At 42.2% G+C, this 27,579-nt stretch overlaps 1 protein-coding gene across 5 annotated transcripts; it reads left to right on the forward strand.

Annotated features, from left to right (window-relative positions):
- Positions 1-26,688, forward strand: LOC310846549 (calcium-activated chloride channel regulator 1-like). Of its 5 annotated transcripts, none has more exons than XM_083743320.1 (16): positions 1-403; positions 6,829-6,923; positions 7,395-7,597; positions 9,167-9,307; positions 10,299-10,449; positions 11,332-11,443; positions 12,699-12,867; positions 14,343-14,564; positions 16,147-16,371; positions 16,562-16,739; positions 18,045-18,151; positions 18,980-19,204; positions 21,271-21,541; positions 22,460-22,627; positions 23,701-23,946; positions 25,924-26,688. In XM_083743320.1, the coding sequence occupies exons 3-16, from the start codon at positions 7,424-7,426 to the stop codon at positions 26,502-26,504; spliced, it is 2,970 nt and encodes a 989-aa protein (XP_083599446.1). In that variant the 5' UTR covers positions 1-403; positions 6,829-6,923; positions 7,395-7,423; the 3' UTR covers positions 26,505-26,688. The 5 variants fall into 5 exon arrangements, with proteins under 5 accessions (XP_083599446.1, XP_083599444.1, XP_083599443.1 ...); XM_083743318.1 differs by having other exon boundaries at positions 1-399; XM_083743317.1 differs by lacking the exon at positions 6,829-6,923 and having other exon boundaries at positions 1-399.
- The last annotated feature ends 891 nt before the right edge of the window (positions 26,689-27,579 follow it).

Consider the following 27,579-nt stretch of genomic DNA (forward strand, 5'->3'; position numbering starts at 1 on the left):
TTTCAAACCAGAGCTCAGCTCATCTTAGGGAAGGTCAGAATGTGTGTGTGTGTGCTTGAAGCAGAGACAAATATGTTAGTCTGCTTCCTCTAGGAAAAAATGTCCATAAATCATGTGGCTGTCACATCAAGATAAATGGAACAAGGGTAGGGTCTTGAGGATCGTAGCCTTTATGTGGGAGACAGATTCCTGGACTTTCAGCAGATGCATTAATGATTGTCCCGAGCAGACAGATACCTGCCTTCCTACAAAGGGGGAGAATGTGAGCACAGATCTGTTGCTTTGTCCCCTTCACTGCTCTGACACTTTTTTCTGGAGAATAACAGGCCTGCCAGGATTTGTTTCTTAGAGATTTTCCTGCCCCACTGCACAGCTTTATCTATCCAACCCTCTGAGCAGGTGGGTAAGCAAGTTCATTTCTTAGCTCTTCTACTCTTGCTAGCTGGTGAATAATGAGATCCAAAAAGCACTTAGGCAAAGCAGTTCGAGTTTCTGTCTATCATCAAATGAGCCTCAAAAGCTGGGGTTTTTTTGTGTGTGTTGTTGTTTTGGTGATGTTCACATTTTAGGACCAACCTACATGTCATGATAAAGATGCTTTTACAAAAGTGAGCTTCCTTGGACTGTTTTTATTTTTAAGGAAGCAGCTGTGTGAAGTTCTGATCCAGGGACTCAGCTACCCTCAGTCAGTTGTATTGTTGTAACTCCATTGTAAAGATACAACTCCAGATGGGGCTGTAGAGCACAAAATTTGTTTGTGCAATTTTACATAGGGTTGTTTTTTCCTTTTGTTATAACAATCTAATTTATGACTTCTTTATAGTGTTTTTCCCCCTGTGTGTAGATCCTGCCCAGGTCACAACTGTGATACAGATTGTGGCCTTCCACGAGTTTTTCACCAAATATCCCACCCTTTGGTTGGGTGTCTGAGGGTGCTGTCAGGTGCTGAAGGGAGGATTTGGGGCAATAAGGTGGAACAAGGCCCCGCATGCCTTCCCCTTCAAAATTTGTTAAGCTGCTGTTTAAATTGCTGTTGAACGGCAGGTAATAACAATTAATAACATTTGTTGTGATTAATAAAAAGTGAGATTAATTAAAGATTCTTTAAAAGTATTACTGAGTTCATAATACAATTTTGTGTGTGTGTCATTGTGTATTTTCTTAATTAATGGAGCCTAGAATTATAACAATTAGCCTGTGAGAGTCCCTATTTTTTTGAGGCAACAAAGGGGAACCCCATCCTTGTAAATGTGGGGAATGTATGCATTTTGTGCATATTTCTTAGCTGGAGAACTGTCTTGCAAAATTCCGAAAAGTATGAATTTCACAGGATAGCCACGTTATGGTTCACTTACTGTTTCATAAAGTGCAAATTAGGTAACATTACATTTAAATATGAACTGAACTGAATTTCTCCCACAGTAGGTCACAAGCTTTTGCTTGTCTCCATCCAAGTGGATGTTGATTTTTTTTTTTCCTTATTCACTTTGGTTATACACATGAATAATATAACTTATACCTGGTCTCGTTGCTCTGGAACTGAGATGTGATGTTGGACCAGCAGTTAGCAATTCAGTGTGGCACCACAGCACCATGCAATTGATATTTCAGGGCACAGAGGGGTGGACAGCATTGGGGCTGAGTGTGGCCCCATAGTGCAGAATCCTAAGCATCAGAGGAGTACTTCTCATCCTCTAGCACCAGTGCATAGCAATATTTGCAGAAGGAAGGCTGGAGCTTAGAAAAGACGAGTCAGTGCTGGAAAATTCTTCACCATATGCAGCATTCTAAATGTTATCATCCAAGACCACAGAATAGATTTCCCTATGTTATTGTTGTAAATTTTTTTTTACTTGTTTTACCTTTCAATCTTAAAAAACAAAATGCTTATACAGTGAGGGGGCAAAGTATTTGATCTCCTGCTAAACTTGCCCGTTTGCCCTCTGACGAAGAAATGTCCAGTCCATAATTTTAATAGTAGGTTTATTGTAGCTGTGAGAGACAGAATAACAACAGGAAAACCCCCAGAAACCCAGAAGACAAAAGTCAGAGATTGATTGAAGTTACTTAAAATGGGGGGGGGATCCCCTAATATAATAAATAGATTGTGGACTCTACCAAACTTGGGAACTTTCCAAGAATTTGGGCATCCACTTCCCTCTCTTTTAATGGGGATGGATGGGATAAATTTCATTTCTCTTGAAACAAATATGCTTTGTTTCTTAACCTAACAGGACATTCTATGGGATGAACATCTCACAGAACTCTGAAAAGGAACAAAGATCCTTATTTAAACAAAGATCCTATGTTTCCCCAGTGCAGGCTCAAATGGATCAAAGAGAAAAGTTATCTACTTATCTTGTTTATTTGCAAAAAGGGAAGGCGGTGGGGAAGGGGACAGGAAGGAAACCAGAATTTTTCTAATGGTCCATTTGGTGCCATTGTTAGCATTCTCCCCTATCCAGATGCCCTCATCACCAGGAAGGATATAGGGCTTGTCTCAGTGCTTATCTCAAAGTTCTATGACAGGAAGAATGACCCTCTGTAAAGAAGAATGCTTGGTCAGCATCTTTTTACCTTCCATGGCCTTTAGCGCAGGGCTAGAGCATCGTTATGGCTTCCTGAAAGCATACTCTGGCTTGCACAATGCATTTGCTATACTGGTTCTTTTATTTATGTACAGCACCCCACAACCCATCAAAGAAGTCGAAAAAGTACAGTGGTACCTTGCTTCTCAAACTTAATCCGTTCCAAAACCAAAGCGTTCCAAAACCAAGGCTCGCTTTCCCGTAGAAAGTAATGCAAAATGGATTAATCTGTTCCAGATTTTTAAAAACAACCCCTAAAACAGCAATTTAACATGGATTTTACTATCTAATGGGACCACTATTCCATAACATGAAAGCAATAAACAATGTACTGCAGTCACACAATCAATCAGTCAGTAGCTGAACTGGGTTCCATACAGTCACAAAAACAAAACAAAAAAGCTGCGAAAACAAAAGCACAAAATAAATAGACAGACCTCAGTGTAACACTCAAAACGGCAGTGTGGTACTCAAATTGGAAGCTTAACACTCCAAATGGAGCACATTCGGCTTCCGAAAAAAGTTCGCTAACCGGAACACTTACTTCCGGGTTTGCAGTGTTTGGGTTCCAAGTTGTTTGAGTACCAAGCCATTTGAGAACCAAGGTACCACTCTACACAATTAACAGTAGCTTTCCCCCAAATGGCCAGCATCAGCACATAGAAGGGATGTGGTTCTGCACAGGAGTTTTAGCCCATTTCTACCAGGAATTGAATGGGAGTTGTGTTTTAACCCTGCATGTGTAAGAGAGGGCTCATATTCAACACTTCCATTTCTCCAGGGAAACCGGGTCTTTATTGCTGAATCGGAGCAAACATCAACCAGGTTTTCTGCTGATTGACAGTTGCTCCGTGTCCTGAACCCCTGGACTGCCTCTCAGCAAATCAGTATGGCAAGTGCAAAGTCCAAAGTCCGGGGCTCAAGCCACGCAAGCGAAGTCCAAAGGTCAGGAAACACAGCCCAAGGCCAATCCAAGTAGCCAAGTCTGAAGTCCAGCAATCAGAATACAGTCCAAAGTCAATACTGAAGCACAGTCCCATAGGGACGAGAGATACCCAAAAACGTTGAGTAGGCTGCACAAATGTAGAGAATTTTTCTTCCTCAAAAACGTTTTGACAGAACCAGAGGCCTCTTCACTGAGGACCTCCTCTTAAATGCTAGGCTGGTGCGTTGAAGTTGCTCAGCAACTGGGAGGGACCCAAAGGGAATGGGCTGCTTTTGCCAGGCTTTTCTTCAAGCATGTTTGCTCTACTCCCTTTTCCTCATAAGGTAAAGGACTCCTGGATGGATAAGTCCAGTCAAAGGAGACTATGGGGTGCAGCACTCATCTCGCTTCAGGCTGAGGGAGCCGGTGTTTGTCCGCAGACAGCTTTCCGGGTCATGTGGCCAGCATGACTAATCCGCTCCTGTCACAACGGGATACTGTGATGGAAGCCACGGAAACGCCATTTAGCTTCCCACCACAACAGTACCTATTTATCTACTTTCACTGGTTCAACAAAGTCTTCTTTAGAGTAGACCCATTGAGATTTGGGTCAACACGGAGTAGCACTAAACTTGAGTACAACTCATGACCTCTTAATTAATAAAACAAATCAACAAACACGAAAGGGAACAAACCTCTCTTCCACTTGATTTACAGGAAATAGTTTTCACACACACCCATGAGGTCTTCCAAATGTTTTCCCACTATTGTTTGTAATACACATATAAACACGCTCTGAAAAGACAATGTCTTATTCAAAACAAGCCTTTTGAAGGTTAGATGGGGTGCTTGGATTGTGGCTTGTGTCCAATTTAGGGTTAAGTAAGTCTGTAATCAGGGCAAGGATTTTTAACAATGGGACTTTCCCTCCTCTTGTTCCCCTCTACTCTGCCCCCTAAATCTGTTCTGGGGGTCCCCCAATCCTCTACTGCAGATTTCAGCACGTGTGTGTGTGTGTGTGGCAGTTGTGCAAGCGGAAATCCTTGTGCTGATAGGACAAGAGAGTTGGATACCAACCTATCTGATTGCTGCCACATGTGTGAGAGAGGACAGAAAGACAAATGAGGAAGACAGAAAGACACACAAACGTTGTGACTTTATGTGCATCTCCCCCAATCAATGATATTTCATGCATAATTCCATAGTGACCAATGTGCCATTTGTAAGCTTCCTCACATAATATTTTGTGTTTTAGCTAATATTATTGAACTCTAATTAACATTAAACTATGTTAACTGCCTTGATCTTCCTTACAGAAATAGTCAAGAAGTATGTCACCTGTAGTTAAAATGCTTTCTTGTTAGTCTGCTTTAAAATCTGCGACCTGTTCCCACCCTCCCCCAAATGTATGGCAATATACATAAATAACTAATGTTTCATGGACAAGTGTCAAATTTACGGCAATGTTTATTGGAAACTGGGGGAAAGGTTCTTCCAGCAAATGGCTTGTGACCAATGTCACAATGATCAATGTACCACATGAAAATTCATTAATAGATACCCACAAATAAATACCTCCCAAGCAAGACCCTATACTGTGCATTTCGCAAGTTGCTGCTCAGCATCAAGTTTATGTGGGAAGCCATAAGACGCTAACTAGGCTTTGGGAAGGAGGTGGGAGAAGACTCTGGGACCTTGCCAGAGCCCTCTTGCCTCCTTCTCAAAACCCAGCACCTCACTTACCCGGGTTTGGGAAGGCAGCGTGAGGGCTATGGGGGGGGGGGTCATTAAATGACAAGTACCACCCCAAAAGGCATTGAGGGCAGCTTGTTGGACCACGCTGTCCCAGATTATGTCAGCGGCAAGGCATGTACAGGGTTCATTAATTGCTTCTACTGTATAACGCTGTCCACCTACTCTTGGGGTTTGAACTTTCTTCCGTACCTTGAGTGGGCATTACTCATACTTGCAGGTGGCTCTGGAGAGTCATGTGATGAAAGTCCTTCTGCCTGTGGCTCTTGTGCCTTTTTCTTTCTTTCCCTAGCTATTGGGTGGCCTTCCTGGGGTGTCCAAATTGGCCATGGTTTCATTCATCTTAGCATCTTCCTTTATCTCGTCTCTTGTTTCAGCAAGAGTTTGCTTTAGTGACCACCCACTTTCTATTGACACACCATATAACCTGGACCATCCTAAAGTCTCTGCAACCATTCCAGGGTGGCCATTTCCCGTCTTGGCTTTGTGCCATTATGTTTGAATTTCTGGGTCCATAGTATTTTGGCTCTTTCATCCTAGTGGGACTTCTGTTTTAATTTTCCATTGTTCCAGCTTTGTTTTACTTGGCGGTGATCTCTTGCTCTTGGCTTCAGGATGGAGTTCACAGCAGGTACCTGGATTTCAGCCTTTTGCTCATAAGGATCATGATTCCATGGGTGCGTTGCAGTAGTTCAGTTACAGATTTGCAGCTTGTGGGTGTGGTAGTCCCTCGCGACTGTTTTGATCCTGCCTAAAGCCATTTCTGTAACTCATCGTGTTGCCAGGATACTTTCTAATCATGTGGGACCTTACTCCAGAACAACAAAAAATGGATTAGCTGTTGGCTATCAAGTGAATTGTGTTAAGAGGGTGCTGAGTGATATGGAGTAAAATGTTGGCTAATGATATAGCAAAAAACTTTATATCAAGGTTGGGCAGTTAACTATCTATCTTGAGGTAAGAGACAGTGCCAGGAAAAATGTGTGGCATGGTAATAGTAGGAAGGCAAGGGTTGATTGTCAATGTATTGACTTGGTAATGGATTGGGTGAGAGCCAATAAACTGAAGCTCAGTCCAGATTAAGGCACTGTTAGTGGTTGGTTCATCATCTGTATCTTCCCATAGTTGTCCAGCATTGTCCAGAACTTGGTCTCACCAGCTGCAGGTCTGGGAAGGTAGACCTCAGGTGGCAACAGAGGCTCTGGCTCCATCTGCATTTGGGCTCCCTGTTTTGTGCCCTCCCAGTCCCATTGGGCACTGGTCATCACTGGTTCACCCCTGCTATATTTCTAGTTCTTGACTCGCCATCAAGAATAGCTCGGTCGCTAAAGCACAAGACTCTTAATCTCAAGGTCATGGGTTCAAGCCCCATGTTGGACAAAAAGATTCCTGCATTGGAGGCAGTTGGACTCGATGGCTCTCATGGTCCCTTAGCCAACTCTACAATTCTGTGACCCCTGCTTTATTTTTGGTGCACAATCCCCATCTGCAAAAGAGGGTACAGATTTGCATGAGACATAAAGTGTTTGCAAATTTTATGCAGATTTGTGTCTTCTTTGTCAGGTGCAGAAGAAGGCCGAATATATGGTATACTCCACCCTTTTGGCACCCCTGGGCACCAAATAAGACAAAGCTAGGAAAATATCACTTGGATTAAGGTGAAGTTTTTCTTTTCAGGGTGTCTAGCTATAAAAGCAACCTAGAAGTTCCAGACTGCTGCTATTATTGACTCTAGTTTCGATTTCTTTAGAAATGCTTGCAATGTATTAGTGGTAACCGGCAACGATAGAGTTAAACTTTGTATTCGAGGATTTCTTTTGTTATGAGTTGGACCATTCTACCCCTTAGTTTATTCTTGTGGATGCTTTCGCTTTCCTAGGTAGTTGTGTTTGCCTGTACATCAGCAAACACCCTTGAGTTCTGAGCCTCCAAAGTGAGCATCCATGCCTTTTGTTAAATAGGAAGTTAAAAGTATTCACAAAGATTTGAACAAGGAAACACCAGGTTGGGGATTATTTCCAGAATTCTTTGTCCTTTCAAAACAGGTTTGTTTGGTTTTTTTCTGTCTCTCTATCCCTGCCAAAGCTCTTGCATTAACAAGCCTCTCTGCTGTTATTTATTTCTGTAAGGTTGAAATAAATAAGTGCCACAAGGAAAGATGGCGCTTAACCACTGGCTGCTGCTGCTGCTGCTGCTGCTGCTGCTGCTGCTGCAAGTGCTGCACGAAGTGACAGGTACCAGGGTAAAACTCAACATGGGTGGTTTTGAAGACGTCGTCATCGCAATCAATCCCCAGATCCCGGAAGACAACAAAATGGTGGATGCCATCAAGGTAAGATAGTTAAATGTTTCTGAATGTATTGAACAAGCGACTTCAGACAGTGATATTCTAGGAAAACGCAAGTTGCATTTTGCAAGCGTGGGGTACCTGGTGCTTTTGACCCCCCCACCTTATCCCACAAGTCTCATCCCAAGTGTACAGGTGGGACTTGTATAGGGTTGCCATTTTTCAAAAAGTAGAATTCCTCACACCCACAGAGCTTTTAAGCTTTTTTGTAGGAAACCGCCAAAATTGTTGAGCTTTTTTTAGTTTCTGTCTGAATTCTGCATTTTGCAAGCGTGGGTGCCAGGGTACTTCTGAATGCCCCTATACCCCACAACTTTTTCATCCCTTTTTAAAAGTAACATTCCACAAGGTTGTTGAGCTTCTTAGCAAGACCCCAAAAGCTCCCCCCAAAGTAGTGATTTTAAGTTGTTAGAGCTGGTTTTCGCTGGTTTGGCAAAATTCCACCCTGACGCCATTTTTACACCCAAAAACCAGGTCATGTCAGGAATGTTCCTGCCATAGTGCAAGCCTAGGTCACTTGCAAGGGAAAAAAAATGATAGCCTGGAATATTCCTCTTCCCTATTCCATACAACTGGGGTAGTTCATTCTATCTCCCCCTAGCACCTCCTTCCAGTGAGCACATTTAGTCCTCCTTCCTTTTTGAGGTCTCTCCCTATTGGTTTTTTGTTTTTAATTTCGGCAATACCTGGGGTGCTCCCGCTAGATTACTCTTGCAAATGGGCGCTTCCATTTTGGCTGCCCGAGCAATGGCAATCACAGCCTGAGTGTTGGAAACAGAGGGAAGGGTCTGTGCCAGAACTGGTGACATGTACTCTGAGGTAAATGTTGTGCACGTTTTGATCATTAGAGGTTAAAATGTCCTGTTCATAGGTTTCTTTAACTAATTGGAGCTCTTCGACACCAGATTTCAGGAAATTGTTCCAGAAATTGGGTGCTTTTTCTGGGAAGTGCTCCCCTCCTCTCAGTGGCTTTGCCTTAGCTCACATGGCAGCTGCCCCCAGTGGAGGAAGACGCTTTCTTTGCTCTAGGCTTCAGCTTCCTGCCTGGCATTGCAATAGTTCAATCTGTTTGGGGGCCCCATGGCCAGCTCCATTGAAGGAAAAATATACAACTGTCCCACTTTGCAGGAGTTGCCTCAGATTGCTCTGTTAATAAGCAACACAGAAGAACCTTTGTCACTAAACAGGGCTGATTGTGCACTCGAAGTTGTTGCGCAGTGTAGACTTGCACAAACAATATGGCGACCACTTAAAAACAAGCAAAAATGGCCGCCTTCCTGTCATGTACAGCTTCCCCCACTATTTTCTCCTTCATACCAGGAATAGCTTTGCATACTATGTCAAGCAACACTCAGTGGCACAGGAGGATCCACCAAAAAAAGTATGTGAATTGCATCTACCAGCTTTTTGAAGACAGGGGTTCAACTTTTCAACATGCAAGGCACTCCAGCTTCAGGAAAGAAAGATGGCAGAAGAGACCAAAGGGCACATTTTGTAAACACAAATGCCAATAACTAGCCATTGACACACAAAGCTCTCTCCTTTCCTTGTTAGGACATGGTGAAAGAGGCATCAACTTATCTCTTCAGTGCTACACGGCAAAGATTTTATTTCAAGACAGTGAAAGTTATAATTCCTTCCACATGGGAACCGAAAAATGAATATCAAAGAGTAACTACAGAATCCTACGATAAGGTAAATGCTGAAGAATACATTAAGATTTAAATATACTTGTGGTATTTTTAAAAAGATTGGGGCAAATGGAGAGATTGTGGGGGGTGGGGATACAAGATATTGTATGATCTAATACAAATTCTTATTTATTTATTTATTTATTTATTTATTTATTTATAAAGTTCTACACCACATTTAATCCGAAGATTGCAGGACTCTTTACAATACAATAACACAAAAATATATACCATAATAACAAAAACAACCCTCCCCCCCAGTGTAAAAGTCCATAGAATGTTTAATTAGCCAAAAGCCTGAGAAAAGAGGAATGTCTTTGCCTGGTGCCTAAAGATAAGTAAAGCAGATGTCAAGCAATAATATCTATATTTCCCACTTTTGGATGCAACTGGATTTGAGTAAACATGCAAATCTGGGCTGTATACTGCTTAATGTTCTTATAGACGTGATGATATCTAAGGCTGGGTTAAGGTGGTTGGGGGCCTTGGTGTGTTCTCCCACCCTTCTCCCCAAAAGGAATTTGTTATGTATTGAAGTTCTCACCCTGGCCACCAGGGGTATTGTGCATATAGTTTTCACTCAGGTCCACGTCAGTTAATTTAGGCGGGAAACCCTGGGGTGTTGTTGTTACAAAGTTGACAGCCAGCTGCCTATAAAAGCAGGCTGGCTGAGCTGTTCAGTTCAGTTCAGTTCCAGTTTACTATAAAGAACCACTTGGAGAAATATCTGTGTCATCTGCTTTGTCAACCCACTACTTAATAGAATTCATGACACAACAGTTACCAGAATTACATCTTGAAATATCTTTAAGGACTAATGAATTTAGTACACCTGATTTCGTGGGCTCACTTATAGACAATTGTATTCTTAATAAATACCTGAAGCTATTCCTTGTATAGTAGCATTGTCTAGTAAGCTTTTTCCCTTTTTCTTTTAATGGAAGCTCAGACTGGACTGTCTACCTCTATATCTTCTTTGTTCTATTTTATTTTAGGCAGATGTCATAGTGGCGGATCATTACTTGAAACATGGAGATGATCCCTACACCCTACAGTATGGCGGATGTGGGGAACCTGGGCGATACATTCATTTCACTCCTAACTTCCTGACAAATGACAAGTTGCATAATGCTTATGGTCCACGAGGTAGCACCTGTTAATTCAGATTAAATTGTCTGGGTTGCTGTTTTTTAATTATTAGAATTGCTAGTCAAGTTTTCAAAAGGTAATAAAGATAGAATTCCTAAGAAACTATTAAGACTTTCAATGCAGTTGCTTAATCGCTCTAAAGGCTCATAAATTTACATAAGAAATCTGCAATAGTTTCACATGAGGTTCATCAATACATTTTCAACCCCAAAACGCTATCTTGCTGAAGCTATCTGAGCCTCTCTTCCTGTTTCCCATGTTACCACAGCTGCTTGTACACCATACATTTAAAGTACAGTGGTACCTTGGGTTACATACGCTTCAGGTTACAGACTCCGCTAACCAAGAAATGTTACCTTGGGTTAAGAACTTTGCTTCAAGATGAGAACAGAAATCATGTTCCGGCGGCGCGGCAACAGCAGCAGCAGGAGGAGGCCCCCATTAGCTAAAGTGGTGTTTCAGGTTAAGAACAGTTTCAGGTTAAGAACGGACCTCCAGAATGAATTAAGTACTTAACCCGAGGTACCACTGTACATGATTTCCTACATACAGTTCCCAGGAAGTTGTGTGCTTTGAATGCAGGGGGCGTAGTAAGACCCACCCTGTCAGATGCAACTGTTGATTAAAGGGTCATCAGCTCATTGGCTTCTGTGATGTAGGGAGACAAACAGGGACTTCTCTTCTGAATCAGATTGAAAAGTTGGCTACCCCTTCTATAGTTATTCAATTGCTGGTGTGATTTCACAGTATTTCAAATTATATTTTAGTGTTGTTTTTTAACAGGATGTATATTTGCTATAATTACTAGCTGTGTGTCGTACATTTCAAAAAACCAAAAACTGTGTCGCAAATTTTAGCTTTGTTATTGGTGTTCTACAGGCAGGGTCTTTGTCCATGAATGGGCTCATCTCAGATGGGGTGTCTTTGATGAATACAACAATGATGCACCTTTCTACACTTCTGGGGGAGACAACTTGCCTGAAGCAACAAGGTACTTTCACAAATACTATACCTCCAACAAATGCATCTCTTCTTTAAGAAGTGATGTTTGCCTTGGGCTTGCTAGTTTTTTAGTGGTGTAAATTATTGCCGAGAGAGCACCTTTGGGTCCCCAGATGTTGTTGGGCTACATCACCCCTAGCTTGCAGGACCAGTGGTCAAAGGATGATGGCAGTTGTAGTCCAACAACACCTGCGGATGTTGAGAAAGGCTCCTCTAGAGGATTAAACTGTAATTGGAAGATATACAAAGGAAATTTCTTATGGGAGCCAAGTTGGGCAATGCCCTGCCTGCTGGTAACCCCAGCTAGTGGCTGCTTGTGCTCTGCCCAACCCGTTAACATCAACCAGCTTATTCAGTGGGTGACAAGAAATTTTCTGTGCCGGGTACCACCTGACCTTGCTACGCCACTGATTCAGTCTCTGTGAAGACCATTTTCAGACTCACTATGATGGCTTGTCAGCTTTACTCCTGCACGCACTCATGAAAACAATGAGCAATCACTGTGTGCTGCTAGGTCCCACTCCCATAGCCTCAACCCTGTATACCTGAAGGAGCATCTCCACCCCCATCGTTCAGCCCAGACACAGAGGTTCTGCTCTGAGGGCCTTCTGGAAGTTCCCTTAATGCAAGAAGTGAGGTTACAGGGAACCAGGCAGAAGGCCCTCTCAGTGGTGGTGCCCGCCCAGGGGAATGCCCTCCCATAGATGTCAATGAAATAAACAACTACCTGACTTTTAGAAAACATCTGAAGGCAGCCCTGTTTAGGGAAGTTTTTATTGTTTGATGTTTTATCGTGTTTTTAATATTCTGTTGGCGGGGTATAAATAATAAATTATTATTATTATTACTCCTGCCTCCAATGTAGGTGAGGGGCAGCAACATTCCTTTCCTCACCCCTGCCCGCAACCAATTCCTTCTCTTATGCAAAAGCCTAGGAAGGGTGTTGAGAAACCCATGGCTACTTCATTAAGCCTTCTTCCCATTGTTAACATTCAGGAGTCCTTCCAGACATAGCAGTTAGCACAGAGATAATGCTTGCCATTGTTTCCCATAGGCTAATTTTAATCAGCTCCTCCTACAAATCCAGTTGCAACATGTTGTTGTTGTTGTTGTCTATTCAATTTAAATTCCACCCTTCCTCTGGTTGGCATGGAAGAAAACTGCATAGCATAGCAATCATACCACCAAGTGATTGTTTATTGACTTTTAAATTGACTGTATCTGTTTCTTTTTACATTCGTTAGATGCTCAGCTGGTTTCACTGGTCAATACATATTTCCGCTTGGTGGAAAAAGTTACAGAGATTGCAAAATTGACCACCGAACTCAGCTGTATGAACATGGTTGCCTGTTTGTTCCAAAAAGACATCAAGATACTGCAGCTTCTATAATGTATTTGCAAAGTCTCCCTTCAGTAAGTATGATGAATCCAGCTTTCTTAGTTCAATGTTATCCCATGAGATTTGGACTGCCTAGGGGCCTCCAGGGGGTTTAATCCGGCACTGTTTCTGTTGAGCTACTTGTTCATCTCTTTCTTCTCTTACTCAATAATTCCTTCACCTTCTGACTCTGTATTTCTGCAAACTTTGGGTTTGCCCCTAACCCTCCTGATACCTTCCCCTCATGCAAGAATGGCGCTTTCTGCAGCGTAATGACCAACATTCAGAGAACTGAGTTTCCTATTCATATAAACAAGTGAGGCTCTGCAATGAAACCTTGCTTGTTTTTGTGTGGTGGGGTATAGCCTTCAAAGCTTCCCCTTCTTAGGCAAGATACTGCCCAGAGTGAAAGACTAGGTAGGTGACCAAGTGAGTGAATGAGTGATTGAGTGAATGACCCAGTGAACAGGCAGATAGCTAGAGAGGGCAAGTGAGTAAATGGACAGCCAGCAGGTGGCTGGCTAGTGCCCAAGTACTCCTCCGGTGGAGCCAGCTGGTCCAGGTTAGAACTAGCTATTTCATTCTGGCTGATGGTCTCATAGTTAAGCCAACTCTTCTCGCTTTGAGTTGCAAGATGCTTGGCACTCTATGTAGCAGGCGATCTTTCTCCCTTGTAGGATGCCCAGACCTTTGGCACCAGTGAGAGGCCTTTCTCTGCTTCCCTTCCAGGTGCGAAGGTATCTCATTAACACGTGTTCTTTTGCTGAGGGATGGAGGTGAGGGGAAAAGAGTTTGCTGGGCGACTGCTGAAGCTTGGCTAAGCTGCCAGGACAATGCTCTTGGGTGTAGCTAAACCCTATCTCCTCCTATTCTTATTTCCTTAACACAGAAGACGCCTTTTCCATCTGAGGAAGAAGGCAGCAGGGCTCTGCTTGATGAGGCAGCTTAATCCCCAGTGCCTTAGACAAATGGCTTTCATTCTTCCTTCACCCGCAGGAGTTCAGGAAAAAACCCCAGAGCAGAGTGATGCAGACATGTGTAGCCTGTTTCTATGTAGGGTGTTTTTTTGTGTGTGTGGCTTTTAAAATTATTTGGGGTTCACCCAATATTTTTTCCCTACTTCTGCGTACCTCAAGGATTACCCAAGTTGTCTTATACCTCCCTCTTGTGTATGGCTGTTGCCATTTCAGTGACATAAAGGTTGATGTTCTCCCTTGCAGTTATTTATAGATATTAACCCATGACAGGCAAAGTGAATGTCTCTGTAATCCCTGGATCAGTAGCTAAACTAGAACAGACTCTTTGGAGATTGTTTCTGTTACATTTTTGTGAAGTTTAGGTCGACATAGGTCTAGAACTAAAAATCCGTCAAACACCCTGTAGCCTTTTTTTGTCTGTGTGCCAAGGAATGTCAATCTTTGCAGCACCTCTTTGTAAGGAATGGCTCTCATGAAGCAGGAATTGCTAATGAGGTTGTGATCTTGATCTGTCCTTCCTATCTTTTATTTAGGTTACTCAGTTCTGTGACAAAAGCAATCATAATATTAAAGCAACAAATTTGCAGAATAAAATGTGCAACTACAGGAGCACCTGGGAAGTAATTATGGACTCTCCCGACTTTGCCAGTTCATCTCCAATAACGGTTCCCCCACCTGATCCCACTGTCTCCTTGCTGCAAAAACAGGAGAGAGTTTTGTGTCTAGTGCTTGATGTTTCCGGAAGTATGGATTTGGTAAGTCTGATTTCCATGTTCAGAAGATCTATTTTGAGACAGTTCAGAAATTATGGTATTAATGTCCATAGCGAAAACAAGTGTCAATATAGCACTGGCATTTATGAACTGTGAGGCTAAATTTTGCTGCACCTTGATTATTGGGAACCTTTGACCTTCCACATATTGCTTAGCTACAACTCCCATCAGCCCCAGAAGCACGGAAAATGGCAAAGCAGTGATGGGAGTTGCAGTTCAGCAACCTCTGGAGGGCCACACATTCTCCACGTCTGGCCTACTTGATTAGTTTATTTGGATATTTATCAAAGTACAGCAAGTTGTTCATAAAGGTCAGAGGTTCTAGGGCAGGACAACTTGGCTGTTGTGCAAGGCAATCACTGCCTGCAACCCTCAGCCTAATGTCACATTGATGCAGGGAACCCAGAGGGAGAGATGGACTGTGGGAGGTGAAAAACATGGGAGTGGGGAGCCAAAACAGATGGACGGATAGAAGCAGGACAAGGAAATCCCACTGCAAGCATTCAGTTTACATGTCTAGTCTTTCAGGGTTTTCAATACTTCAGGAAGCTTCAACAGATACTCAGAGCTCCCTTCTGCAGAAATTCACGGGCCTAGAAGAGCCACTTAGCTCTTGAGGAAGGGGGTTTAAGAGACACCAATATAATTCAGTTACATCACAGGGTTTGAATAATCTAACTGATAAGAAAAAATAATAATAATTGTAGAATTGAGTTGATATTTCCCAGGAGATGATGATGATGACAACAACAACAATTTATTATTTATACCCCACCCATCTGGCTGGGTTTCCCCAGCCACTCTGAGCAGCTCCCAACAGAATATTAAAAAGACGATAAAACATCAAACATTAAAAGCTTCCCTAAACAGGGCTGCCTTCAGATGTCTTCTAAAAGTTTGGTAGTTGTTCTTTTCTTTGATATCTGGTGGGAGGGCGTTCCACAGGGCGGGCGCCACTACCAAGAAGGCCCTCTGCCTGGTTCCCTATAACTTGACTTCTCGCAGCAAGGGAACCGCCAGAAGGCCCTCAGCGCTGGACCTCAGTGTCTGGGCAGAACGATGGGGGTGGACACGCTCCTTCAGGTATACAGGACCGAGGCCGTTTAGGGCTTTAAAGGTCAGCACCAATAATAACATAGGCATTTGTACAGTAGCCACAAAAACAGCTGTGACTCCTGGCTCTTAGAGTCCTTTCTAACTCTACAGTTCTGTGGTTCATTATTACAGAATGAAAACGTTATGTAATAAATACTATTCAATGACTATTCAGTTGATGGGACAAGCCCCACTGAAACAAACGGTGCTCTTGTGCACCTCCCATCTATTTCAATGGAGTCTGTGCATGAAAACGTCCAGGTGAATTGTGTCTTAAATCACAACACGGATGAGATTATTCGGATATTCATAAATGTTATGGACTTGTCTATATTCTTATATGTTTATCAAACCTTGTTTTTTTGAAGTATAGTTAACAATTGTGTTTTCAGTCATCTTCATTTGCTTCCCGGAATGCACTGGCAGACCTGTGAATGCTGTTGTTGTTTTGTTTTTAATTCATATGCAGAACAACCGCACTGTTCGGCTGAAACAAGCTGCAGAAATATTCCTCCTGCAGATTATTGAAGCGGGGTCCTGGGTTGGAATAGTTGCATTCAGTAGCACAGCAGCAGTTAAGACTCATTTGAAGCAGATCAGTAACGACAGTATGCGCAAAACACTCACAGAGTACCTGCCTACCAGAACTACTAGAGGAACCAACATATGTTCTGGAGTGCGGTCAGGATTTCAGGTGAAGAATTTTTCCCTCAGATTCTTTTATTCCTATGCTTTTACGTAGTAGAGTGACCGGATGCAAAAGAGGGCAGGACGCCTGTGCATATTGTTACAAGCGGAATTTAAGCCTAAAACGCTGCCCTGTGGCTTCTGTGTTGTTTGTTTCAATATCGCTGCTAAAAATTTTAATCCTCTTTTCCATACAGGTGTTTCTACACAAGTATGGAAGTACCAAAGGCTGTGAAATCGTTCTCTTGACAGATGGAGAAGATACAGCTATAAGCTCTTGCTTGGATGAAGTTCAAAGAAGTGGGTCTATAATTCACACCATTGCTTTGGGATCAAATGCTACAAAAGACCTAGAAACATTGGCAGACAAGACAGGTAAGTGAGCAAGAATAATGTCTTGCAAGACTCTTCTATGCTACCTGGTAGCCAGTTGGTGTCTCCCCAAAAAGTGAGTTCGCTCCAAGGCCCAGCCACTTCGCCAAGCTACTCCCAGCCACACAATATTCCTCCTACTTGCTCCGTCCACAGAAACGTTTATTTCAGCCATGACAGCTAAATTAGATTGCCATATTTAAAACCTGCAGGGAATCCATTTTGGTTCTTCTTGTAAGTATTCAACTGGCATTTGGTTGCCACTGCTGGAAATAGATTGTGGGCTTTGACTGAGACAAGCCAGTGGTAAAGGATGCAAAACTGAGGCGCAGGCTAGTTACTGTTACTGAGAAGCCCATTCCAAAACTCCATACAAGGCAACTCTCCATTTTCTGTCTTTCCCTCAACTCTCCAGTCATAGTTAAGGATTGAGTGGCTTCTGTTTTGTCTGGCTTTTAGCTCATTGCTTTTACTATGCTATAACTTGGCATTTTGATGACTCTTCTCCATATTCTTTAACCAATAAATCTTTATTGGAGAACAAATCTTTAACCATAGTAACACACATACTTCTTGCTCATTCCCCCTAGTGAGCAAGAGTGGCACTGCAGTTGTGTCAATTGAAATAACCTAAATAGTCCACAGGCATGACAGGAACATGTATGTAAGAATTAGGTACATGTGTACTGACACATGTAAAAATATGTAAGAGATCTGCAATCAGCTTTTTGATATAATGTTTTCACACTATATTGATGCCTGCATTTTTTTTAAAAAAAAAAGAAACCTAGGGAAAATTAGCAAAAACGCTTGCAAAATTTATGTAAATTTGTATCTATCAGCTTCTTTCCAAAATCTGTTAATAACTCAGCAGTACCCCTGGCCTCCCTTTTAAATGTGTAGGGTTTTTTTATTTTATTTTTAATGATGCTCCTTATAATCCAAACTTAAGATTTCAAATCTCATGAAGTTAGTTCCTTGTAAATGTCTGGCCAGATGTAAATACAGTATCTGATTTAGAGGAACTGACAAAAAAGGGAGTATTCAGATTCTTTTTACTACATGCCTCTGTATAAGAAATACTATTTCTATTTTCACAGAGGCCACAGATCCTGACCCAACTACAGAAAGATGCAGCAAAGGCCTGCTGGGCGTGCACAGTTCCTAACATTAAAAAGCAGCGCCTGTAATTCCGAACTGTGCCTGCACAATCACACCTGCACATGCCACTGCAAGGCACAATGCGTATTGGACTTTGTTCCACCTGACAGAATAACTATTCTAATTATTCCTTCAATCATATTTCAGGGGGTCTGAAATTTTCTATCACTGACAGTTTGGATTCCAACAGCCTCATCGATGCTTTCAGTGGACTTTCTTCAGGAAGTGGAGATATCAGTCAACAATCCATGCAGGTTTGAACTGCAAAGATTTGAGTGTATCATCACTATCACTATCATTGCTATCCCTAACATTATTATTATTATTTGCTTAAAATTACTAGGCAGCATAAAAAAACTAAAGACAACACAGAGTGAAATCAATTCTACAGTTCATATTTTGCTATTGTAATAGTGAGGGAGACCCCAGGTAGAGTTCAAAGAAAAGGGCAAACAGCCAAGATAGATTTTGGCGGAGCTGAAACATTTCACAATGTACCATTCTGAGTTCAAATCAACTTTATTTTTCTCTGTCCGGACAAATAACAAATTGGAGAAGAGGTTTCATTAGGAAAATAGCATATGGGGAAAGTGTTTCCTTAAAAACCACCCCAGCACCATGGTTCCAGCCCAGAAGATTGTATCTCCTTGGCAACCCTTTGCCAAAATGTGGAAACTGGAAATTTGAGTTGCCTCATTTAGCATTATCTAAATATTGGCTGGCCATTTCCAAGGCTATTGAGGTAGAGGTACAATTGTTTCCACCTGATTCAGCGTAGCTGCTTATCTGCCTTCCTCCATGTCTGTAACATTGAAATATTGATAGAAAGTAAATTTATCACCACTGGACAAACCAATATCTGTATGGGGCAAGACCTATCATGTCATGACTGTACCAGCATTTTTATTAAAGTCTGGGTATTGCGTATTACTTGTCTAGCAGAACTAACCACTGTGAAGGCACCTTCTAAACTGCCACTCATTTCTTTACACCTTATGAAAGGAAATAAACCATATGTATTCAATTTATAAAACTTTTCAGATATTGTATACTTATTTCTCCCCCCTCTTCCCTGCCAACAGCTTGAAAGTAGAGGGCAAAGTGTCGGTTCCCAAGACCAGCTGAATGGTATTGTAACCATTGATAAAACAGTGGGGAATGACACTTTCTTCGTGGTGACGTGGGGCACATCCCCACCGGAAATTCTGCTCACAGATCCCAAAGGAAGAGAGTACACCGAAAAAGACTTTGCAGTTGATAACACCAATGTCCGAACAGCTCGCCTCAAGATTGATGGAACCGCAGAGGTAAAAACTGAGCTCTTCTCAAACTTCTCTGCTTGTCTAACCAAATGGGGCAATGCCTGTCTCATTGCATTTTTTTGGAACAAGTGCCAGCAAAGGGTTCTGCCACTACAGCTAAAGTAGCACATAGATTATGCAAGCAGGGAAGAGCCATTTGCTTCCAGAAGTCCCATATGTAGCATTCTGCAGTGGTCTTAATGAGCTTCAGTATTCCAGATTAGCATTTCCCACACCCTCAGAGTATGGTGATGAGGGCTGTGTCTGCGGAGTCCAATACCATGAAACGGTTCATGAAGTGTTTTTAAGGTCCCTTCACAGCTGCTGCTGAATCTGTGTTGGCTTCCCTGAAGCTGGACCTCACCTGGGAAATGCACAAGCTTCCTTCCTGTCTTCCTGATCCTAAAGGTCATTTGGGAAGTGAGCAAATATGCAGGTGTGTGTACCTGCATGTGTCTGTCACCTCACCACCCTCACTTGAGCATACAGCATACCCTGAGGCAAGATACATACTTCAATGGGAAATTACTGGCTCATTGAGTTTTCAGCCAGCTCTGAAATTGCCATAAAAAAGGTAAACAATAACATTAGCTTTGAAAACCTAAAGGACCAGATCAGGAATAGTTAACAGTAGTGAAATGAGAAATGAATCAAAATGATCAGAGTGAGGAGTCAATTGAATCATGTTCCAAATTGGTACTAAGAATCGGATTATAAGCAGGAACCATTTTAGGCTTGTCCAATTGACACCTGATCATTGACCTGAGGGTCCTTTTGGACCTGAAAGGGGGCAGGGTGGGCTGGAATGGAGGCGGGACATAATGGGGTAGGGCACTCAGGGGGCGGAAACAGAACCCCCATGCAAAACGGCCACTGCCTATAAGAGTAATCATCATTCACCCCCCCTGGAACCCACCTAGTACGTTGTAGAATAGTGAATCCTTCAAAAATCTAGGGTGGCAGAATACTGGGCACTCCTGGGAGCCTGTAATTATTTATTGTCTACCTTTCTTGTGCCCAAAGGAGTAATACTCTCATGGTGTGCTGTTGGAGAATTACTAGCTGTGTCCAATTCATCTAAGAAGCAATTTTTTCAATAATCTTCTTCAACGATTAAGATGTTTCTTTTTATAAAAAAAATCAAGTACTCTTTTGCTTATTTGAGTAATATCAAGCTCTTATGTGTTTTGGTAGGATGAGATGCTGGAGAGGAGCATAGGACTTTGAAGGGTGGCTGATCCTTGAGGGAGGTGGCAAACAGAGATGAAAATGGCAAACCAGTCTCTCCCACAAGTTGTTGTTGTTTAGTCATTTAGTTGTGTCTGACTCTTCGTGACCCCATGGACCAGGCACTCCTGTCTTCCACTGCCTCCCGCTGTTTGGTCAAACTCATGCTGGTAGCTTCGAGAACACTGTCCAACCATCTCGTCCTCTGTCATCCCCTTCTCCTTGTGCCCTCAATCTTTCCCAACATCAGGGTTGTCTTTTTCCATGGAGTTTTCTTGGCAGGGATATTGGAGTGGCTTGCCAGTTCCTGCTCCAGGTGGATCACGTTTGGTAAAAACTCTCCAATATGACCTGTCCATCTTGGGTGGCCCTGCATGGCATAGCTCATAGCTTCTATGAGTTATTCAAGCCCCTTCACCATAGCCTTGCTAATTTCACTCCTTCCTGTAGCAAGAGAGAGAGATCAGCTTCCCTATGGCATCACTGCTCACTTACTAGGCTAAAGCCAACAGAGAAAAAAGTTTGTAGGTCTGACTTCCCTCTTTTTTACAAAAGTGTGTGTGTTAGGAATGGAATGGCAGAAAGTTTCGCAGTGAGCAGGCAAGGGAATAGAAATTGCTACTGTGTTTGTGCTCAAGGAAAGAACCGGGCAAGCAAATACAATCAGTATTCACCATTGTTGGTTGTGTTAGCCTGCAAACAATACAGTACATAATTGTAATCATTTTAATAAAAAGACACCTACCTTTATCAAAGCACAACAGAAACCAGAAGAAATGGAAATGCGTTTATAAACACAACTTAGATACTCAATAGTCTTCTGTATTTCAACACTTGATTTTCAGACAGGTGACTGGATTTATTCAATTAAGAACACACATTCAGGAGCACAAGTCATATCAGTAACGGTAACCACTCGAGCAGCCTCTGCCTCTGTGCCTCCTTTGATTGTGAAGTCCTACACAAAAAGCGATACCAATAAGTTTCCTAGTCCGATGGTTATTTATGCAGAAGTCAGCCAAGGATTCTTGCCTGTCATTGGTGCAAAAGTCACAGTGACGGTCGAACCAGAGATTGGAACACCAGTAGAACTGGAGCTTTATGATGATGGTTTGGGTAAGCTTATTTTGAAGCATTTACGGAAGTGTGCATTTAATTTTTTTCCAAAAGCAAGTTTTTCAAAAGTCAATTTTCATTGACTCCTTTGAAATGGAGTAAATGCATTATTATTGCAAATCCAAATATATGTATGGGACTTGCCTTGTACCATGTGGCTCGCTATACCTGCCTTTGTGAACTGGAATCATTGCATATAATGACCTCATTCTGGGCTCTGTCCCAAGCTCCATCAAATTGTGCAAATAGTGTCTGTGAAATGTTGGGGAGCATGGTGACCTACCAATGTTTGGGGAAAAGAAAACATCTTTGCCTGGTGCTGAAACAATGGCAACATTGGTGCCCGGTTGGTGTATCTGGGAGAACATTACATAACCATGGGCCACTACAGTTAAGTCCTGTTTTCTCCTTCTCCTTCTTCTCCTTCTCCTTCTCCTTCTCCTCCTCCTTCTCCTTTTCCTTTATTGACTTTATATGAGGGAGGTCATTGCCAGCCTCCAGACCTCCCTCAGAGATTGCACACAAGGAAGCATCCCAGAGGATCTCAGGACCTGGGTTCTTATGCAGAAAGGGGGTCCTTTAGATCTATTTATCACGGTAATCCACCAGGAGTTTGATAAATGTACTGATTTTGCTAAATGCCTGGGATTGCCAAAAATTGAGGTCGTCAGGAGTTCAGCAGGCCAGAGTACATGCTGGTGTGTTTGGCTGGTCCCAAGTTTTGTTGGCCTGTATTTTATTGACATCCGCTATTAACATTATGATTCCATACTACCACTTTCAGAATCATCTATTTCCACGGATACAGCAACACATACTGTGAAATGAACATAGGTTTTGTAGGTTGTTTGTCTTTTTTTAATGACCAGAAGTATGACAGTTGCTTCGGATGTCATGTTTCAATATTTATGTACTCAGGCGCCGATATTCTTAAGAATGACGGAATCTACTCAAGGTATTTCACATCGTTCAGAGGAAACGGTAGACACAATATCAAAGTGCGTGTCCAAGGAAAAGACCAGACCCTCAGACGGTCCCGTAGACAGAGTCAAGCTTTATATCTAACAGGATTTGTAGAAGAAGATGGTAAGCAAGTGTTATGAAATAGCTCTACTGCTGGTATGTTAGCTCTGTGGTTCTCCAAGTATGAAATTGGGATGGATCTACACACAAGGGGGAAATGCTATAAATAAGTCATAAATTAAATTGTTATACTGTAACCAAAGGGGGGGGACGCTATGTAAAATCTCAAAGAAAAGGTTTGTGCTCTACAGCGCCATCTGGTGTGCATGTTTATAACACATTCAAAACATTGTTTTTTGACTAATGCAGCTGAGTCCTGGGTCTCTCAGTAGAAACACAAGCATCTTCCTTCCCTATCGTTGACTTTATGTAGATCTGGACCATTGAGTATACAACTCTGATGCACCCACACCCTTCTCTCCTATAATATTCTAATCTACTGTGCGCTTCCCAAATTAGTGGGTAAACGGAATGTGTTATTTGAACCGATGAAACAACCTAATTCTTACTAGGGTTTAAAATTACAGATAGGTAGCCGTGTTGGTCTGCCATAGTCAAAACAAAAAAAAATCCTTCCAGTAGCACCTTAAAGACCAACTAAGTTAGTTCTTGGTATGAGCTTTCGTGTGCATGCACACTTCTTCAGATACCAATATCTGAAGAAGATATCTGAAGAAGTGTGCATGCACACGAAAGCTCATACCAAGAACTAACTTAGTTGGTCTTTAAGGTGCTACTGGAAGGAATTTTTTTTGTTTTGACTAGGGTTTAAAATATTACTCTGCCATCCTTCTTTTGGTCCTAAGTGCACAAGATGCAGCCTTAATTGATTTATTGTTTGCATATACAGTACTTATACTTTGAGCATTTCAGATTCTCTTCTGTTTCCATTAGTTGCCAGCACAAAGTCTAGAGCAAGTTGCCATTTTCTTGCCATAGTATTTCTAGCCAATCATATGCAATGCAGCCTGGTTTTGTCTTGCATGTAGATAATTTATATGCCTCTCAATTACATTGATTTCTCAAGTGGTACAAGAGGAATGCAATACAATGAAAATAAAAATCTGTTAAAACTGTAAAGCACCAAGGAAGTTTAGATGTTTATAGTTATGGCTCTTCTTCCCCCACTTTTGTAGGTCAAATAACAATGAACCCCCCCAAACCTGAACCTACAGATGATGAACTCCAAACCAATCTAGGAAGTGTCAGTAGAGTTGCCTCAGGTGGTTCCTTTGTAGTATCAGGAGTCCCTTTGGAAAACACCAACACAGATCTTTTCCCACCCTCTAAAATTACTGACCTTGAGGTAAAACTAGATGAGGATGATGATCATTTCTGTTTGGCATGGACGGCTCCTGGAAATGACTATGATACAGGACAAGGTAAGTGTGGAAGCCTGCTTTAATCAACCCACAAGGCTGCTTTGCTTACAGAAAAGATTATTATTATTATTATTATTATTATTATTATTATTATTTTAAAAAAAGTATAATGGGGTGGATGGATGGAGAATTTACACCAGCCACATCTCCCTGTAATATCCTGGAGGTAACATTCTACCCCAAACTGCCTTCCGCAAACTGCCTTCCGCAACTGGCACTGAGACAGAACTGCCTTGATATAAGCATGGAACACAAATCTCCCTCCAACAGGATCCAGAATACCACTGGGTTGCAAAAGCAGCATAGCCCAAAACCAGGGTGTCTCAACACTGTCACCCGCATGGCAACATCCTCCCAAAGTTCCTGCATAATAAAGTAGCAAAAGTCTAGATTCAGATGTCAGGAATGGGAGAGTTGAGTGGCTGTTTTTCTTCTGTGGAATGGGTACCCTATGGTGCCCATGACAGTTTCTTACATTTTTTAATCATCACTGTTTATTAAATATGTATACTGTAGTACCTTGGTTTCCGAACTTAATCCGTTCTGGAAGTCCATTCTTAAACTGAAACCGTTCTTAAACAGAGGTGTGCTTTCCCTAATGAGGCCTCCCACCGCTGGTGCCCTTCCATCATTCAGATTCCATTCTTAGACCGAGGTAAAGTTCTCAAACCGGTACACTACCTCAGGTTTTGTGGAGTTCGTAAACCAAATCGTTCGTAAACAGGACTGTTCTTAAACTGAGGTACCACTCTACTGCCCTTCATGTGAAGAACCCAGGGTGGTTCACATTAGAAAAAAACGAAAACCAAGTGAGAACACAAAACACATAATAAAACAAAAACAAGAAAAACCCTATAACACCCTCTCCTCCCACAAACAATTTAAATGGCTGTAGAATGTTAATCATCCAAATGCCTGGTTGGAGAGAAATGTTTTCACCTGGCATCATGATCGATGTGACATGCTCAAGCCGTCTTTCCCCAGTTAGCAACCTGGGGAAGTTTCTGAACTGTCTTCCAAGGCAGCCCTATATATAACACATTGCAGTAATCTAACCTAGAGGTTACCAGAGCATAGATGACAGGTGTTAGGCTATCCCTGTTCAGATAGGGGTACAGCTGTGCCACCAGCCAGGGCTGAGGGAAGGCACTCTGTACCACTGAGGACACCTGAGCCTCAAGCAACATTCGAAGGGAATGTAACTCCATCTAGAGCAGGTCACCTTGCATACATCCAGTCCAGGGAACCGCCCACTACCAATGTCTCAGTCTTATCAGGATTGAGCTTCAGTTCGTTGTCTCTCATCTAGCAGTCTAGAACACTCACTGCCACACCTGCAGAAGTAGAGCTGTGTGTCACCAGCATATTTCTGACAACATACTCCAAAACTCCAGATTGCCCCACTCAGCATGTAGGTGTTAAACAGCATAGGGCATAAAATTGAACCTTGAGGAATCACGCCTTGAAGGCTCCATGGAATTGAAGACCACCCCCAAAGCATCACTCTCTGGAAGCAACCATCCAAGTAGGACTGGAACCACCGCAAAGCCATGCTTCCCACCCTCAACTCGGACAGCCCCTCCAGAAGGAGACCATGGATGATGGTATCGAAAGCTGCTGAGAGGTTGAGGAGAACAAACAGGGACACATTTCCCCTGTCTCTCTCCCAACAGAGGTCATCATACAAGTGTGTCCCCCAAAAAAGGTTGTGGGTATCTGTGACATAGGCCAATATTCTTACACTGGCATGAAATTACAGTTAACCTCAACAAGCAGCCTGTGTGAACGGAGAACTTGGCCTTAGAACATTCTTCAGGGCTCTTTGCGACATGCAAAGATGCAATGGCAGTTATGCATTCAATCCAATGTTGAGAGTTCCCTAAGGAATTTGTAAATACACGGAAGCAGATTTTTGTCTCTGTTATTCCTGAAGACGTAGATCCTAATGGATGCCTGTTGTGTGTTTTCATTTCACAGCTGAAAGATATGAAATAAAAATGAGTGAAAATCCCTTGGAATTAAGACATGGAACTTTTGAAGATGCCACTTCTGTGAACACTACTGGACTTGCAATGGAAATTGCTGGGGTCAGACAAATGTTTCGGTATAAGCCCCACAACTTCATGAAAGAAAATGGCACCTCCATCTACTTTGCAATTCGTGCCATTGATGGCAGCAGCAACATTGGAGAAGTCTCTAACATAGCAAGAGCAGTTGTGCTTCTTCCTGCGTTGCCACCTACTCCTGCTAGTCCAGTCACAACTTCTACTGCTCACACTACTGCTCACACTACTGCTCACACTACTCCAGCTGACAAATACTCTGTTTCGCCTACCCCGGATGACAAACATACAACTCCCTCTAGTGTGAAACCCACCTGTGCTAATGATACCAATGCAATAAATACCACTATGGAAACTGTGATCATCGCATGTGCTTCTGCAATTATAATTTGTGCTATTGTAAGTATAACAGTTTGTGTTTTGCGTAAGCAGAGATACAGAAGTTATGACACTTACATGGATGTTGTTAATAAGAATGACTTCACTATTTTGTAAAGGATAATATATTTTATTAACTGTTTTAGTGTTTACAAACAAAATATTGAAACAAACAAGAACAAAAGCTACCGAAAACAAACATAACCTGGATGTCTGCCCACAAACTCTGGCACTACGACGAAAATGAGAGCGCTGGAGATGATTTTACATATTCACAATAAAAATTAATAGTGCTTTATAAGCCTCATGTGCTGTTTTTGGCTCAGCATCTATATTTTAAAGCCAGCAACCAATATTAAATGGGGATCATATACAATCAAGTATATAGATTTTTGAGAGACAGGTGGAAGACTCCTGGTAATAAACTATGAGAGAGTACCGTGTAGTATACTCTCAAATGTACTTTCCATTTTGACTCCCTGCAAACATCTGGTTTTTCCTCCGTTTTCTTTTCCATAGCAGTCAACCCCTAAACTTTGGCCTATCAGGCTTTGGAAGTAAATAGTGTATGGTATCTCTAATGATGCGCTATTTCTAATTGTAATGCTCCCAATAGAAAAAAGGATGAACGTCTTGTTGCTTGTATTCCGTATAGTTCCTGGTTGTAACGGAGCGAAGCCAGCGTCCACTGTAATAATTTAGAGTACAGTAGCACAAATTTCTTGAAAAACTCTCTGCCAAAATGATTTGACAACAAGGCACTCCCATTGCATATTGCTAAAACTTCAGATGCGGCATTTGAAATAGGAATGCACCATAGATCGGCCGTTAAATCCCTTCAAACAACAGCAATAAATATGCAATCTTGTATAGGGCCCATCGCGGTAATTTATGAGCAACAGGATTTCTCCAAGTCCTTGGAGTGACTGACATTTGGGTGAGGAGAAAACAGATCACACTTGAGGAGATACTCAAAGAAACGATTGACTAGCTATTGAACGTTAGTGGGTTATTCTTAAATGCTATTTCATAAGTTCAGAGCTAGATGGTGCTGGTGTGACCTTTTTCTCCCAATGATACGTAAAATTTGTTCAAGGAATGTAAACTGGCTCATAAAATGCTGTGAAGAGGAGACAGATATGGAATGTTATTAAAACGGAGAGTCTCGTGATAGAGGTGCTACAGGAAAACC

The sequence above is a fragment of the Podarcis gaigeae genome (assembly GCF_964106915.1).
Source record: "Podarcis gaigeae genome assembly, chromosome: 6".
Classification (NCBI taxonomy): Eukaryota; Metazoa; Chordata; class Lepidosauria; order Squamata; family Lacertidae; genus Podarcis; species Podarcis gaigeae.

What these genes read in the sequence shown, in the direction of transcription:
- LOC310846549 (XM_083743320.1), top strand. Translation starts at nt 7,424, where the DNA reads ATGGCGCTTAACCACTGGCTGCTGCTGCTGCTGCTGCTGCTGCTGCTG. An exon ending in TCAGTCAACAATCCATGCAG is followed by an intron (nt 18,152 to 18,979) that starts GTTTGAACTGCA and finishes CCCTGCCAACAG; the next exon opens with CTTGAAAGTAGAGGGCAAAG. An exon ending in AGGATTTGTAGAAGAAGATG is followed by an intron (nt 22,628 to 23,700) that starts GTAAGCAAGTGT and finishes CCACTTTTGTAG; the next exon opens with GTCAAATAACAATGAACCCC.